The 17,496-nt window shown below is 39.4% G+C and overlaps 2 protein-coding genes across 22 annotated transcripts in view; both read right to left on the bottom strand.

The window, feature by feature from the left end:
* The window catches only part of LOC308496052 (aldo-keto reductase family 1 member C15-like), a gene marked incomplete at its 5' end in the record, with an annotated part of 236,040 nt that overhangs the window by 90,383 nt on the left and 128,161 nt on the right, over positions 1-17,496 (bottom strand). The gene's annotated exons all lie outside the window — the stretch shown is intronic.
* Positions 1-17,496, bottom strand: part of LOC308500436 (ankyrin repeat domain-containing protein 26-like) — a 185,809-nt gene that overhangs the window by 82,312 nt on the left and 86,001 nt on the right. For all 21 annotated transcript variants that reach the window (XR_013993729.1, XR_013993730.1, XR_013993731.1 and 18 more), the window contains 5 exons: positions 16,370-16,463; positions 14,756-14,814; positions 13,581-13,674; positions 7,904-7,937; positions 5,336-5,408 (listed from right to left, as the gene is read on the bottom strand). Coding sequence is in view for 18 of the 21 variants with exons in the window: in XM_081055285.1 (XP_080911411.1) it covers positions 5,336-5,408; positions 7,904-7,937; positions 13,581-13,674; positions 14,756-14,814; positions 16,370-16,463 (354 nt within the window). In the remaining 3 variants the exon portion in view is untranslated. The remainder of the gene's footprint in view (positions 1-5,335; positions 5,409-7,903; positions 7,938-13,580; positions 13,675-14,755; positions 14,815-16,369; positions 16,464-17,496) is intronic.

Raw genomic sequence — 17,496 nt, 5'->3', positions numbered from 1 at the left:
GCATCCTCTGTTGGTAATGTTTTCTTCCTTATGACTTTACAACGAGTATTTTATCTTAGAAAAATATCCTGAATTGTGATTTCATCCTTTGATGTGTGCATATGTGTCCACTAATGTGTCCACAGATATTATTATGAAAAGATCACTCAGAATCTCTAGCCCCAGAGCTAGAGAAATGGTCCAGGGTGGGCTCAAGCCAGGGTCTCTCAAGGCAGAGACCACATTCTGCTCAACCCGTTTTCTCTGCACCCAGCTCCCATGTCATGACGTCCTCTGTTTTGTTCCTCCCTTTTGTCCCCCCTTCCCAAACAAGGTCTGAAGTGAAGCCCTGTGCTAGACACACAGAGAACAGAGAGCGAGGGCCTGCTGAACTCCGTGTGCCCTCGCAGCCCGGCTAAGTCCGATCCTCCCCCGAGCACGCTGCAAACTAGAGCTGGGAGAGGTTCCCCGCATCAGTATTGACAGTGGCAAATCAGCTGGCTGTCCATCCATAGGGGACCAAATAAATAAGTCATGTGACTTCTGCACAGTGGAAATTTCTGCAGCCACTGCAAAGAACAAAGGAGCCCCTTCAAGAGCAACATCTAGACATTTTGTTAAGTGAGGAAGGCAAGAGCAGAAGACATGTTTTAAATGAGCCATTTGATTGTTTTACAATATGTACCATGATCTTAATGTCATCGACTGAATAGGTTTCGATAGAATTCTTCTTTTAGTGAGATCACAGTCCACAAAACATAAAATTGACCATTTTAAAGGGAAACATTGAGTAGAGTTTTGGCCATTCAGAATTTTGTACAACGATCATTCTAGTTCCGAAACATTTCATGACACCAAAAAGAACCCCATTCCAGTTCAACAGTCACTCCCCATTGCTGCCACCACCAGCCCCAAGAATTACTAATCTGTTGGTATGGATTCTGTTGGTATGGATTACCTTATGCTGCACATTTAGATAAAAGGACTCATATAATTAAAAACTTTTAAAATAAGTTCTACTGAAAAAATAATTAATGTACTTTTTTCTTTTAGTGTATTGCAGCTTAAATTTATTTTCTCCTTCAATGAATAGAGATTAAGAACCTCATTTACATAATCAGAAATTTTAATTAATGAGAAACTGTACAAAACTCTCATTTATTTGTGCTGTGTTTATCTTCAAAAAACTCCAAAACTTCTGCCAAATTTATACCAATCGGTAAGACAAGTTAATTAGGCAAGAGTAGTGTACGTCAAACAGTAAGATGATTTAGCAACCACAAGACGGCCAAAATTTCATAATAATCTGATAAGCCCTAAAATAGATTTTACTTTGAATTATAAATGAACACAGGTTTTGCTATATTGAGTACTGGAAGTCATTGTATTGACTTTAAAAGTAAGGATTACAAAAAATATTAATAGAGAATTCAATAACCAAAGAATAAGTGAGAAACTTTCCTTGAGTCCTTCATGAAATCAGCAATAAGAAGTTCAGAAAATTGAGCATTATTTTCATGACTTGGATTTTTTGTCTTAATTTGTACAAAAAATACTTCTGGCACATTTTATAATACAGCGAGCTACTGCTCTCATTTAACCAACCTATTTAGGTTGGGTCATTATAATAATCTCATCTTGACTCTTATTAAATCTTAGCAGAAATCGTCAAAGTATGGAAAGCAATAACCTACGACCAAGATTACCGTGTGCAGCAAAGCTATCATTTAGAATCGAAGGAGAGATAAAGAGCTTGCCAGAAAAGAAAAAGATGGACAAGTTTATACCAACAAACCAGTATTATAAGAAAGATAAAAGGTATGTTTCAAAGAAAGAGAAAAAGAAGGAAGAAGAAGGAGAAGGAGGAGAAAATGAATGAACGAACGAATGACTAATAAAATGGCAATAACCACATACCTATAAGTAATTACTTTAAATGTAAATGATTAAATGCTCCAAAAAAGACATAAGGTGGCTGAATGGATAAGAAAACAAGACCCATACATATATGACATCAAATTAAAGAGTTTTGCACAGCAAAGGAAACCTTCAACAAAATGAAAACACAACCAAATGAATAGAAGGTATTTGGAAATAATACATCTAATAAAGGGTTAATATCCAAAATGTATAAGGAACTCATAAAACGTAACACCAAAAACACAACAATGAATGAAAAAATGGGAAGAGAACCTGAATGGATTTTTCTCCAAAGAAGTCACACTGGTGGCCAAGAGACATAATGAAAAGTTGTTCAATGATACTTATCATGAGAGCAATGAAAAGTAAAAACACAATGAGCTATCACTTCACACAGTCAGAATAGCCATCATCGATAAATCAACAAACAAGTGTTGGTGAAGATGTGAAGAAAAGGGATCCCTCGTGTGCTGTTGGTGAAACTGCAAGTCAGTGCAGCTGCAATGGAAAACAATATGCAGGTCCCTCAAAAATTTTAAACTGGAGACACCGTGAGACCCAGCATTCCTGCATCCAGCTATTTATCCAAAGAAATGCAAAACATTAATCCGAGAAGATGCTTGAAACCATAGGTTTGTTGAGCATTATTAGCAATAATCAAGATACGGAAGTAAGCTAAGTGTCCACTGAGAAACATTGAATAGAGAAGAGTGGTACCTATGAGAGGTCTCACAATTAAGTTTGTGAACTTCCCACCTAGCTCTTACATAGGCAGCACTGTACCAACAGTTCCGTAAGGTTTCATAACCTTGGTATATCAGTGTCTCACAGCTGTGTTTGTGTCGATGGGGTGCAATCTGGCTGAGTGGTAGTCATCATTGTTGCTGCGTGTTTTTCTGTGCTGTCGCGAGAATGTCTGGGCTTGAATCAGAACAACGAAGAAATATTAAATTTCTTGTTAAACGTGGCAAGAATTGAAGTGAAATCTGGGACATTTTAGTCCAAGCTCATGGGAATAATGCCATGAAGAGAAAGACCGTGTCTGAAAGGATGAAACGTCTTACTGATGGGACAGAATGCGCCAAGATGAGGACAGGTCAGGGTGGCCAGTAACAAGCAGAGCTGATGACATAAACATCGCAAAATTCATTGAACTGTGAGTGAGAATCGTGGTTCTGATTGTGACTTTTTTCTTCTGTACCAAACTAAACATCGATACAGACACAGTTAGGAAAATCTGAACTGAAAATCTTGGCATGAGAAAGGTGTGTGCAAAAATATTCCCAAAGTAGCGTGAAGTTTGCCAACACTGTTTGGGGAGGCAGGACGATGTCTTGGGCCATGTTGTCACTGATGATGAAACATGGTGCACCAATACAACCCTGAAACAGAGCGTCAAAGTGAACATTGGATGTCAGCCAATGCACCACGACCAAAATTTCCGTCAGCCCAAACCAAGAGTCTAAACAAGTTGCTAACCGTTTTTGATATCAGTGGGATTATTCATTATGAATCTGTACAACTGGACAAACAGTTAACCAAGTTGATTGTCTGGAAGTGCTGAAAAGGCTGCGTGAAAAAGTTAGATAAAAACGACCTGAATTTTTTTGAGAAAGATTCATGGCTCTTGCATCACGACAATGCACCATATTACACGATACTGTGTCTCAGGGACTTTTTAGCCAGTAAACAAATAAATATTTTGCAATACCCTCCCTAATCACCTGATCTGGGCCCTAGTGATTTCTTCTTTACCCAAAGATGAAGAAAATATTGAGAGGTAGACATTTTAATGGCATTCATTACATCAAGGCTAATATGACAACTGCTCTGATGGCCATTCCAGGAAGAGTTCCACAATTGCTTCGGAGGGTGAACTAGGCGCTGGCTTAAGTACATGGCTTCCCAAGGGGAATACTTCGAAGGTGATGATACTGATATTCATCAATGAGGTATGCAGCATTCAGTCAAGGATGAGTTCGCGAACTTAACTGTCAAGCGTCGTATACACTAAAATATTACTTGGACACTTCAAAATATTTGAAATCTTACCACTGGCAACAACATGGGTACACCTAGCTGGTCTTTATCTAAGTCACATAAATCACATAGAGAAAGACAAATACCATATGATTTCACTTATTTGTGGAATCCAAAACACAATAAATGAACAAAGAAAGAGAAAAAATCATGAATACAGACAACAAACCGATCAAGGCCCGCCGTGAGGTCTTTTGGGGTTCGGGTAAAAAAGTTAAAAGGATTAAGATTCCAAATAGGCAGTTACAAAAAGGTCATGAGGCTGAGAAGTACTGCAAAAATAGTATAGTTAATACTATTGTAATAACTACGTATGGGGGCCGGGGCACCACACTCATAGGGGATCACTTTGTAACGTACATAAATGACGGACCTCTGTGGTGTACACCTGAAGCTAACATAATACTGAATGTCAACAGAAACGGAAATAAAAAAAATTAAAAACAACAAGAAAAAATTTCTGAAAACTGACATTTTACCATACGGTTATTAAGAAGCACTGCTTCTAGAATCATCATTTTAGGCAGAACATGTACTTTTCCATTAGATGAAGACATTTAAATATGTTCATAATACAATGATCTAGCATACAGTGGAATCCCTTTCAATATGGGTTTTGAGATAAAGAACTTCAGTTGTACTTTCAACAATTTCTACTGTTGTTTTAATCTCAATGATGGATCAGCACACATGCAACTAATATAAAATAATATCAAATGTTAATGAATGTAACTGAAGAAACATGTAACAAGAGAGAAACAAGAAAACATTTCCTCCTGACAACTATATGATACCAAAATAAAAAGTGTAAAAAAAAAATGAACCTACATATTATATGCTATATACTTTTAAAACTGCAAGGCTTCAGGAGAATTCATGACTATTTTTTTTGATTTTATTAAATGTATTGGGGTGACAATTGTTAGTAAATTTACATACATTTCAGGTGTACAATTCTGTATTACATCATCTATAAAGATTTCATGACTATTACAATAAGTCACTGGATCCACTAAAGACTTCATTTAGGCAAGTGTATAAAGGTCATGTTGGTGTAAATAAATGTCACATTAAGAATCTTTCCCTTTCATCCAATATCATATCTCCTCTACTGTGGGAAGCTTCCCAATATAATTGTCCTATCACTGTATATTTTCCAGCCCATTCTGTTTTTTCGTCCCTATCTTCAGTCCTTACAAGGGTTTAAAACAAAGAAACAAACAAACAAACAAAGAACACCTCAACTGGTCCTATCTTATAAACTGGTTTACTGCACCCAATTTTCTATTACGAACATAAACCAATGCTAGGTGGACCCCTACTACACTGTAAGAGAAAGTACTACACAAAACCAAATCCAGAGCAGGAAACTTAATTTCACACCGGCGCACTTTACCTTGGAATCAACATTGCAGACTTTATCCTGTGATGTAGACGGTGACTCCTCAATGCCAGGTTTGCAGGGAAGACTGTGGGGTAAAGAAAAAAAATAAGCGAGTTGCTTCCTTTACAAAAGCAACAACAACAAAAATGGTGTGGTAGTTCAGCTATCTGCGTATCAAATGAAGGGTCTGGATAGAATTAAAATTTGGCCTGTTTTAAAACAGTTTTCCGTGCTCTATTGCTGCCTCCAACTCTCCCAACCTCTGAAATAATGTGAAGATACACTCTAAGTTGCCATAGCAAACAGTCACAGCGAATGTATTGCCAAAGGCCGAGATTACTTTGTGTTCACCGGAAGTCCTGAAGGCTGAACTGAAAATCCAATTAATGGCTGACATAACTTTTGTAACCTGAACTGTGAGGAATCTCATGACCTAAATCGTGGTGGAAAGATATGCTGGCACTTCTCCAGTGTCTGCCCCTGCTTCAAAGACTAATCTTTGTGACTCAGAAATGGCAGTCTTGGTTCTTTAACAGGAAAAACACTGACTAAGACGACCCCATTCTTTCCTTGAACGCTAAAACAATACAGTGAGTTCCCTGAAATGTTTGCAAGTTACAAGCACAAAAGTCAAAGAACAAATGTGTATGTTGTTAGCCTTCCCACTACCAGATCTCTCATCCTCAGGGCTCCCTGGCAACCTCCAACCTTGAAATCTTCAGCCTGTGAAGGCACAGACTCCTGAAACAAGGACGACCTCAAATGACCCACTATTTCCCTGCTCCTGGGAAGCAGGCTAAATGGAGATTGTGTCGTCCACTCCCAACGCACGCATGTTACCAACTCCCCAACTCCATCACTGATCTGACAGTCCGTCATTCCTCTGCCCAACCCTCCATGCAGCTGGGAAGGACATGAGCAAGTTGGGAAAAGCGGTGCAGGTGACGAGACACCTGCCTAGGGCCACAGATCTCTGTAGTTTCACGATCTCTCCAGTAACCTAGGTCTGAAAGGGATCTAAGGCCCCTCTGTAAGCTGGGGTGCAGGTAGGTGGTACCACATTCCTAGTGGCTCTAAAGAGAATCTTTCCAGTGACCCAAATTATTTTAATATTTCAGATAGAAACCTTGAATTTTCCTGTTTCCACCATTCAATGAAAAAGCAGCAACCTGAGCAGTACGCCCTTGAAACCCTTATTTTAATCTACTTTCCTAGACAACTGCCAACATCCTGTGTCAACCATATTTCGATTTGTGTTAACTTGTCACAAACCCCACTATTCTGATTACTTGTGCCTGATCGGATTTGTGATCTCTACTCTAAAATCCGTATTTCTATTGCGAAACACTGGTGTCTCGAAACTTGAATTCTGCTACTAATTCCATTCTGATCATCTTCCACTGCGTTCATTAGACCTTTCTATTAGTAAAACAATCACCAACAGGATGATCAAGTAGGAAAGGCATGGGCTTAGAAATCTGAACTCAAATCTCATTTCCATCACTCATTTAGAATCAAATAAGTCACTTTAATCTCTTTGAGTTACAAACTCTCCAGGTGAACAAACACTTGACCAAAACGTTAATCATAGCATAAATTAGTAGAGGGTGTTTTAAATAATTAACTCCTAAGCTTTCTTAAAGCCCTGATATTCTAGGTGCTTTTGCTTCTACCAAATAATGGACGACTTAGCTGGTAGGAATGGAAAACATAACAGAACAAGAGAAACAGCAAAAAAAAGCAGGTAAGAAAGTAAAAAATGAAGAAAACTCATGGAAGAAGAAGAAAGCCTTTAAGGAAAAAGAAAAAAAAATTGGATAAAACCAGGTAAAGGAACCACCATGAAAGGAAACCCAACTGGGAAGTATGTTAGTAGAGATATCAATTAGAAATATCCTCTAATTTGATGCTGAATTTCATTAACCCAACATGGCCAATACATAGGTATTTTTCTCGTACAGAGAAGTAATTCATCTCCAGAAGGACAGATGGCATCACACCCAAAACCACCTGACTGATCAGGTCTTGCTTAGGTAAAGGCTGTGGTTCTGTGGCCACAGCTAACTCGCATCTGGGCTAAATTCTGATGCTGAAAACAAGGTTCCCATTACTGCTACAACTGTCCAGTATATGAAGACAAATGCTTGGACTAACCGGCTTTCTTAGGAACAACTCTAAATCAGCATTAACATATGACTAAATTGGACTCTCTGAGCTCCTCTGACCTGCGTCTGAATCCTGACTCCAGAGTTGCCCAGGAACTTCTCAGTACAGGCTGAGGGACAAGAGAATGGCTTTGGGAAGCCAGGCAGGCTGAAGGTCAAATCACAGGTCAGCCACTTGGTAACTGTGGAACCATGGGTCAATTAATGAACCTCCTGGACCACAATGTGTAACTAATAAAAAGTAGCCTGAACAGCACAGCTACTTTGCAAAGCTATTGTGATGACAAATGAGCTAACAACTGTGACACAGATAAGGCAGGGTCTCGCCCAGATCAGAACACTCAATCACTGCGGGGTTCTGGTATCTGCAGTCCCTCAGGGAACATGCCATGTTTAGAAATCCACAAAATCGTACCTGCTTGCAGGGTCCTTCTTAGAACACTTGCCCACTATTAAAGAAAAGAATTAAAACATGTTTTAAATCCACAATAGAAAAATGCAGAACTTTAACTTATCAGACTGGTATTGTGATAAAAAGGATTTCTGGAGAGTACAGTAGAGTGCATATTAATCATACTATGGGTAGGCAATTCACACATTATGAATTTTTACTTCTCTTAGATATACATAATATATACGTGAGTAACATCAAATGATATAAAACATAAACGGCATGTACCAAGGTTTGACACCTAAAAGTCAACTACTACTGCACTGATTATAAAACTCAGCAGCACTCATCAGATGGAGAGAAAATGGTTCAATTAGTAGAATGAGTATCCTACACTGACATTGGCAAATGGAAATCGCGTGATGTTCCTCATTCCATCACCACGCCCACTTGCAGCAGTGTACACTTATTTTCCTGTTACGCAGTACAACGTGCCCAGCTCTTCAGCCTAGAGTGTTCACTTTGGGATGAAGCACCCTCTCATTAGGAAGCTGGGTAGATGGGCACTGTGCTTTAGAACACCACACAGCACAGGAAGCAGACTCTTTGTGCTGTATGTCCATCGCAAGATAATATAAAAGACTTTGTGATTCCAGTGTTATCTGTACACCCCCTGTTGCGGTTTCCTTCCACGGTACAGGGTCTGCCTGGCTCCACTGCAGTCACCGCTGCTGGCTCCCTGCCCACTAGCCACTCCTTAATCTTCATTCCCTTGAGAACCACGACTCTGTGTGGATATTTACTGTCCCAATACACAGAGAAGGTGGCCTCTGCCCAGCTCCAGAGAGAAAATGATTGTACTAAGCTAATCACAGTGACTGGTTTACCACTAAGTGTTGTAGGAAAGAGCATGTGGCGTACTCCACCTGTAAATGTTATGGGGGGGGGGTGTAATGTGAGCCCCTCAGTTTTCACCCTAATTAAAGAAACGCAGAGCTCAACATCACTACCCATCAAAGAAACGCAAAGCAAAACACAGTGACATATGACCTCAGAGCTGTTAGATGGCTATGATCAAGTTGACAAGAAATAACAAATGTGGCCGCGGAAACAGAAAACAAGTTTTGTGCACTGTTTATGGGGTTATATATTGGTACAGGCACTGTGGAAAACAGTATAAAGATTCCTCAAAAAATTGAAAACACATCTGCCATGAGATCCAGCAATTCCACCTCTCATTATTTATCCACAGAAAACAAAAACACGAGTTTGAAAAACAGTGTGCACCCCTATCTTCACTGCAAGATTATTTGCAATAGTAAAGATGTGGAAGCAACACAGGTGTCCTTCGATATGTGAATGGATAAAGACGATGTGTGTGTGTGTGTGTGTGTGTGTGTGTGTGTGTGTGTGTGTACCTTTATATACAGTATTACTCATCCACAAAAAAAGAAGCAAATCTTTCCTTTTGCAACAACGTGGATGTTCCTACAGGGTATTATGTGAAGTGAAAGAAGACAGAGAAAGATAAATACCGTGTGATCTCTCTTACATGTGGAATCTAAAAGTACAAAAACAAACAAACACACCAAACAGACCCTCAGCTACCAAGAACAACCTGATGGACGCCAGGGGAGAGGGAGTGGCGGGGATGGATGACAAAGAAGGTGAACAAGAAGGACAAACTTCCAGGTATAAACTACCTCAGCCACAGGGATGTAGTGTACAGCACAGGGAGTGTGTCCACAATACCCTTGTAACTTTGCTGGCTGATAGACAGTACTACGTGCAACATGGTGATCACCTCGTAAGGTACAAATGGCCAAGCACTGTGTTGTCCACGTCAAATTAACATATATCGTATGCCAACTATAATGAAAATTTATAAAGTAAAGATGACCACGTACAGAAACACGGTCCTTCCAGTCTTTGGATATTGTCCTGAAAACATGTTTGGCACAGTTGCTGATTAGCTGACAAGCAAACAAAACTTAAAACATTGACAGTCTCACAGCTGAAAAGGGCCAATATCGGGTGTCCTGATGGCGTCACTGAACCCCAACACCACCCTGGATCCTTCTTGCAGCCACTGTTAACTAGGTCACCTGTTATTTGCAGTAAAAATGAGCTGGGATATACAATTATGGAATACCAGTTCATAAAAAAAGTCATTTCTCTCCATACCAACGTGGGCTACTAGTATGCCTGCATTCCTTGTACCCTCTTCCTTACAACCATTGTGAAGTGTCTTGATCGCCTCATGCAAGAAGTTTCAACAATGACTCCTTCTACATCTAAAAGTGATGTACATGAGCTTTCTTTTAAAAATTATTAAAAATATTTCTTTATTATAAATTCCATTGTGTGTTTAAAATATCAGATTTAGTGAATCAGGATAAATATGTCACTAGCTGATAAGCCTTTTAAATATGTTTGATTAACAGATTCCATTTTTTCTCTTTTATTCTCTCTGTTTTTGTTGTTTTATAGAAAACTAAGTCATGTGTTCTATAGCATTTCTTGCAATGTTTTGCATTTTGCTGACTGAATATGGTCGTTTCGATTATCATGTCCTTCTGTTCCTACATTTCCTGTAAATTGACAATCAGACCTGGAGTTTTGATGAGGGACTACGTTCGATTATTATTATTTTTTCTTGTGAAGGCTGCTTCACAGCAGCGTTGCGTTTTTCTTGCATCAAAAACACATGTCTGATCTTCCCTCTTTTGTGAGGTTATTAGACACTGATGAGCATTGGCAAACTGTGGGCTGTGGTCATATTGATTCCCTGTCTGTAATTATAAATAAAGTTTTATGGGAACACAGTCACATCTACTCATTTACATATTTCTTATGGCTGCTTTGCACCACAACAGCAGTCTTTGACAGCAGACTTTAAGGTCTCCAACCCTGAAATATTTACCATGTGGCCCTTTACTGTTTTCACTATACATTAACTTTGCCTTATCTAGAACTTCTTACAAATAGAATTACACAGTATGCACTCTTTTGCACAGACTTGTTTCATTCGCCATAATGGATTTTGATATTTATCAACGCTGCATGTTTTTTTCCTTCTCAATTGTGTAGTATTTCCTTGTGGAAATATAACTTTTATGTCCATCCGTTCTCTTGTTGATGGACACTGAATCACTTTCAGGTTTATGGCTATTACAAGTAAACATGATAGATTCTTGTATAAGCGTTAGTTCTAAGAGTCACTTCTAAATTCTGAACTGACCTGGGAAGTGTTTGAAAATTGTTTATCCCTAGGATTTCTGCCTATGTGCCATCTCCATAGAATCCTATAGTGACCATCTAAGGGAATCCTGTCTTTATCCACCGTTGTTTTTCCCCTCTCTTAACACCCTTTTATTTGCCATATAGAATTTATATGAACTTATAATTACTTGTTTACTTGTCGGTCCCTCTCCTTGCATTGTAAATTCTCGTATTAGACCAGAATAAGCTCCAAGAGAATAGGCAATGTTTGGTGTATTCATAGCCCCTAGTAAAGTGTTATACACAGTAGTTGCTCAATAAATAGTTGAAACAATAATTCATTCTAAAAACATAAAATCACAGGTTGACAAGCTCACCAATTATCACGAAATGGCTGAGTTCATAATATTCTCAACCAAACACATAGTCAGATAACACATCACAAGCACTTCCCCAAACCGAACCTAAATTTTAGCAAATGATTGCCTTAATTCTGGCGATATTCCCAAGCCTGATACTGGAAGGCCAGGTTTTGGGGGTGGGAGACTCTTTCGAATTATGCAGGTCAAATACCGTTATATAGCTTATACACTTCATTGTGACCAATAAAGGTAAATACATACAAAAAGTGTGGTCAGGAGGTACAAGTCCCAAGGCGAACTGCAGGAAACAAACTATAAAAGAGAAATCATCCCAGCAAGTGGAATCCACCTAGAGCAGCTAATAGAGCAGGCTCCGGGCATGCCCGGGGTGGGTGGGGGAGCTCTGGCTGTGAACCCGGATAGGGTGCACTCGGGCAAGTGGGGTACCGGGGACTCAGCCGGGGAAGAACATGTTAGATGCAAAACTCAAACTGCAGAAGAAAGCCAAGACCCCACAGGATGTCTGTCACCTACCCCCCAATGGACCTCTTTCTGGAAACTAGATGAGCTTTCAACATGAAATATGGTATTTGAAAAGAAAAATATTTAATTTAACAGCCACAGAAATATTCCATATAAGAAACTTTTACATTTGAAAATCAGTGTAACATTTACTGAAAACCATAATTTTAGCACTTAGGGAATGAAGTCTCCAATTTCTTTTGTTTGCAATCTTAGTTTCCTTCCGAATCTCATGCTAGACTTTAAAGGACTTTTATGACACAGCCATCTTATCAAAGAATTAACTGCTAAGCAAAGAACAGCCATGTGCTCTATTCAAACTTCTCTCCCTGGAATAACAAATACCACTGTAACCTATGTATCTTGGCTGCCTGAGAGTCCTGAGGAGATAAAGCAGTGGCTGCAGTTTATCCCATTCCAGCACTTCCTCCTCCTTCCAGGATTCTCTGGAGCAGCAATGTTCTCACCTTCTGTTTCAGTGCAAATACACTGAAGGCATCCAAACCAGGTCTCTCACATTTCCTCATCAACTTCAAAATGACCTAGATGAAGCCATTTTCATTCTTTCTGTGAATTATCCCCACCATATTTTCTTTCCTCTCTGTTTAGTGCTAGTATCTTACAGCTATCAGTCCTATTTCTTCATTTTCTTGCTTCCCTTTGGTCATAAACATGGCCACAAAGAAAAACAAAATAATGCTGTTCCTCGATCCTCGTATGTCTACAACTATCCGATGCCTCCTCTTGCAGATTTCTCTGTAGAGAAGTCAGCACCCTCTCTGCACAGAGCATGGTCTGTGGACAAGCACCTTCGTGCCCCCTCATTCCTTGTGAGACATACAGATACCAGACCTGCTGCCATCATTTCTCCCTGAAATGCAACTGCATTTGGAGTCACGGACTCTCTCATGGACGTTTGGTCAGGTTATTGCCACCCTGAATATCCCATAACTGATCCTGCCCTCCGTCTCATTCCAATGCTCTTCTTTTGCTCTGTACGATACTACCCTATGAAGTCACAGCGTTTTATGTGGCATTAAGTTATATACATTTACAGCTGAGCACATAGGCTTAAGTTCATCGATGGCAGATAAAACAGATTTACGTGGCCATGTACCTCAATCCGCAGTGCCGTCCCTACTATGAGGAAAAGAGGAAGCGCTCGGACACGTTTTGATACTGGAAGCTCACTTTCTCTTCTTCCTACATTTCCAAAACTCTGCTCTTCCTTTTTCTAAACAATTATTTACTGCCTTACACTCGATATACCTGCTTCATCTTCCAGCATTGACTCCCTCAATCTCTGCCTTTGTCATTCTTCATTCCCTCTTTTACTGTTTGCTTCTTCTTTATTTCCTGACTCTCCTCAGTTGTCAGAATATCTTCAAATGGAAGAAATAATTCATCTCCTGTGATTGCACGCCTACTTGAATCTGTTGCTGATACTGGAGCACTACACAACACTTGTCCTTTTCACTTCTCTTTTCCACACTAGGCATCTAATAGGAGATTTCCTCTGGCTATTACACTACATCATTTGCATGTTTTAAGTCAAAATTCAGGTGAATGACTTTTTTGCACAAACCAGGTCTTACCTTCTTCTTGTGTAGGAAGTACATGTTTTCCTCTTCGTTTGGCACCAAACAGGAAACGATCAACATATTTCTGTGGACGTCTTTCAGGAACAGTCTGTTAAAATTTATATCAATCATGAGTTGTAGATTATAAGTCACTACAAGCCACTGTGATCACTGTGTCTTATATTTCCACAGCACCCTTCACAGTTTCCAAAGTGTTTCTACATTTGTTATCACATCTGTTCATTACACAACCCTGAAAAGTAGGTATGACTCCATCGTTATGAATCAGATCACTGACATGGGCAGGGTAAAAAGTTTTCCATGATCCCAGAGCCAGGAAGTGACCAATCCAGGATGCTAGCACGTTCCCCGCCTTCAAATACACTGCTTGTACCGTTAGGCCGCAGACACGTGTATCTAAATCACTGCCTTCCTATCTCTTTCCACAGCTGTCACCTCAGATTTGCTCATCATTACTTTGTACTTATATTACCACAAGTTGGTTGGCAGAAATTTACTCAATGCATGCTGTTTTAATTGAACAAGACTGCGAAGAATGTGAGAGTCAATGCTTTCACAGACACAATAGTGATGTATGTGCACATTAAACCAGCGCTCAGCCAAAATGCTGTAGTAGAATCCTATCTGCTTATTATTATGCACCACGCTCTTCCTTCCCTGGAAAGCTCCTTGCAGATCTACTTGACAATACAAATATAATAATACTTTGTAGTATCACGCATTATATTTTCAAGTTCCAAGTTATAAAAAAACTACATTCCAAACATTTTCTTTCTGAATCTCATTAGGACATTTACACACTGACAAAAACCACACTCAGATATCTGGCCATAGGTCGATCTGTAACAATTCTTGAGTTCAGGGAAACAACTTCAGAACCCAAACTAATTCCCTATGACTTTGAAGGCTTCAGTGTTTTGTATTATACTACACTGACTTAATTCAGGAATCTTGCAAGTTAGCAGAATTGTGCTATGTAGTCTTACTATATTCAGCACATAGCTCTTTTATTAATTGTAGGTTAACCATGAGAGTAATTTGTATAGTGAAATGCAGAGGTGAGAAAGTACAGTCAAAGCATTCCTCTTATGTTTCAACATCACTGAATGCTGATGTTTAAATAATAATGATGATAATAATAATTATAGTAATAATAATAAAGACAGTACCTCAGAATCCCCAGGTGATTTTACGTCTTCTTCTCCTAATCCAGATGCTGACATTTTGACTATAAAATGTAGTCACAGAAACATTACTGTGAATATTTATTACTATGCATTTTAAATACACATTCAAGTCTATCTCCATTTTTGAATATCAGATAAAAGTAATAGAAGAGAAGAATTACACAGGTTGAAAACCATAATTTTAGCACTTAGGGAATGAAGTCTCTAATTTCTTTTGTTTGCAATCTTAGTTTCCTTCCGAATCTCATGCTAGACTTTAAAGGACTTTTATGACACAGCCATCTTATCAAAGAATTAACTCCTAAGCAAAGAGTAGCCATGTGCTCTATTCAAACTTCTCTCCCTGGAATAACAAATACCACTGTAACCTATGTATCTTGGCTGCCTGAGAGTCCTGAGGAGATAAAGCAGTGGCTGCAGTTTATCCCATTCCAGCACTTCCTCCTCCTTCCAGGGTTCCCTGGAGCAGCAATGTTCTCACCTTCTGTTTCAGTGCAAATACACTGAAGGCATCCAAACAAGTTCTCTCACATTTCCTCATCAACTTCAAAATGACCTAGATGAAGCCATTTTCCTTCTTTCTGTGAATTATCCCCACCACATTTTCTTTCCTCTCTGTTTAGTGCTAGTATCTTACAGCTATCAGTCCTATTTCTTCATTTTCTTGCTTCCCTTTGGTCATAAACATGGCCACAAAGAAAAACAAAATAATGCTGTTCCGTGATCCTCGTATGTCTACAACTATCCGATGCCTCCTCTTGCCGATTTCTCTGTAGAGAAGTCAGCACCCTCTCTGCACAGAGCATGGTCTGTGGACAAGCACCTTCGTGCCCCCTCATTCCTTGTGAGACATACAGATACCAGACCTGCTGCCATCATTTCTCCCCGAAATGCAACTGCATTTGGAGTCATGGACTCTCTCATGGACGCTTGGTCAGGTTATTGCCACCCTGAATATCCCATAACTGATCCTGCCCTCCGTCTCATTCCAATGCTCTTCTTTTGCTCTGTACGATACTACCCTATGAAGTCACAGCCTTTTATATGGCATTAAGTTATATACATTTAGAGCTGAGCACACTGGCTTAAGTTCATCGATGGCAGATAAAACAGCTCTACGTGGCCGTGTACCTCAATCCGCAGTGCCGCCCGTACTATGAGCAAAAGAGGAAGCGCTCGCACACGTTTTGATACCGGAAGCTCACTTTCTCTTCTTCCTACATTTCCAAAACTCTGCTCTTCTTTTTTCTAAACAATTATTGACTACCTTACACTCGATATACCTGCTTCATCTTCCATCATTGACTCCCTAAATCTCTGCCTTTCTCATTCTTCATTCCCTCTTTTATTGTTTTCTTCTTCTTCATTTCCTGACTCTCCTCAGTTGTCAGAATATCTTGAAATGGAAGAAATAATTCATCTCCTGTGATTGCACGCCCACTTGAATCTGTTGCTGATACAACACTTGTCCTTTTCACTTCTCTTTTCCACACTAGGCATGTAAGTGGAGATTTCCTCTGGCTATTACACTAGATCATTTGCATGTTTTAAGTCAACATTCAGGTGAATGACTTTTTTGCAAAATCCAGGTCTTACCTTCTTCTTCTGTAGAAAGTACATGTTTTCCTCTTCGTTTGGCAACAAACAAGAAACGGTCAACATATTTCCGTGGACATCTTTCAGGCAGACTCTGTTAAAATTTATATCAATCATGAGTTGTATACTGATTTCTAATCCCTTCTAAGAATATATCTGAATTTCCCCCCTTCAAAAGGAATTAGTTTGAACAATAAGACAAGCATGTCTTGAAAACCAACCCATCGAAACAGAAAAGCCTGGAGACACTGTCTAGCTTAGCCTCCTTTTCCGTCTTCATTTGGCTCCTGTCTGACTCTAAAGTGCCCATGGAACCAGAGCAAAGGCTTTCACAGACACGACACTGCTGTCCACGCTCACTTCACCAAGGAACTAACTTCAAACACCGAAAACTACTTTGCATCCCACCAGCATGGGAGGACACTTTGAAAATAAGTATGTACACATAAACGTTAAGAAGTGCACTTAATCCAAGATTTAAATATTTCAACTGACAGAACTGCTTTAGTGCCAAAATAAGATGGTTGACATGATAAGAAACCTTGGTGTACGTCTCATTGCATCGGAACCGATCAATTTAGAACCTACTTCGTTTTGCTAAACAAGGTTTCCGAGAAAGCTACTAGTTAATTAAAAATTTTGATAGGAAATGTGGTTCAATGAAATAGTAAGGAAGTAAGAAAAATATTTCATTAAATTTACATCATCTTTAAATAATAGCCCAAAACTTTACATAGTAATGCAGGTCTTCAAAAAAAATTATACTAAGTTTTCTTTGGGGAAAAATAAGACCATATGTTTACTAACCATCCAAAATGGGCCAGGCACTTATCATGCACATTTTATTTCTCTTCTACACAAAACAACAGATATAAGAATGGTTTCATGATGGTTACCGCACTGCCTGCTTCTCGGCCTTTCTAAGACATCAGAGTAAATGATGAGCAGAGCGATCCACTGTTGTCTCTGTCTAGCGGGTTTTGCATCTAGACCCTCACATGACTGGCTACCTCTCATGCTTCCCTTGGCAGCTTTTGTCATACTCAGAAAGGTCTTTTCTGACCACTTAAATTCTACTCCCACTTCCATTCCTATTGTAACCCCCACTTATTCTCTAACCTAACATT

This window comes from Rhinolophus hipposideros, assembly GCF_964194185.1.
Source record: "Rhinolophus hipposideros genome assembly, chromosome: 1".
Taxonomy (NCBI): domain Eukaryota; kingdom Metazoa; phylum Chordata; class Mammalia; order Chiroptera; family Rhinolophidae; genus Rhinolophus; species Rhinolophus hipposideros.
The sequence above is the reverse complement of the archived record's forward strand: the minus strand, read 5'-3'. Positions and strand labels throughout refer to the sequence as shown.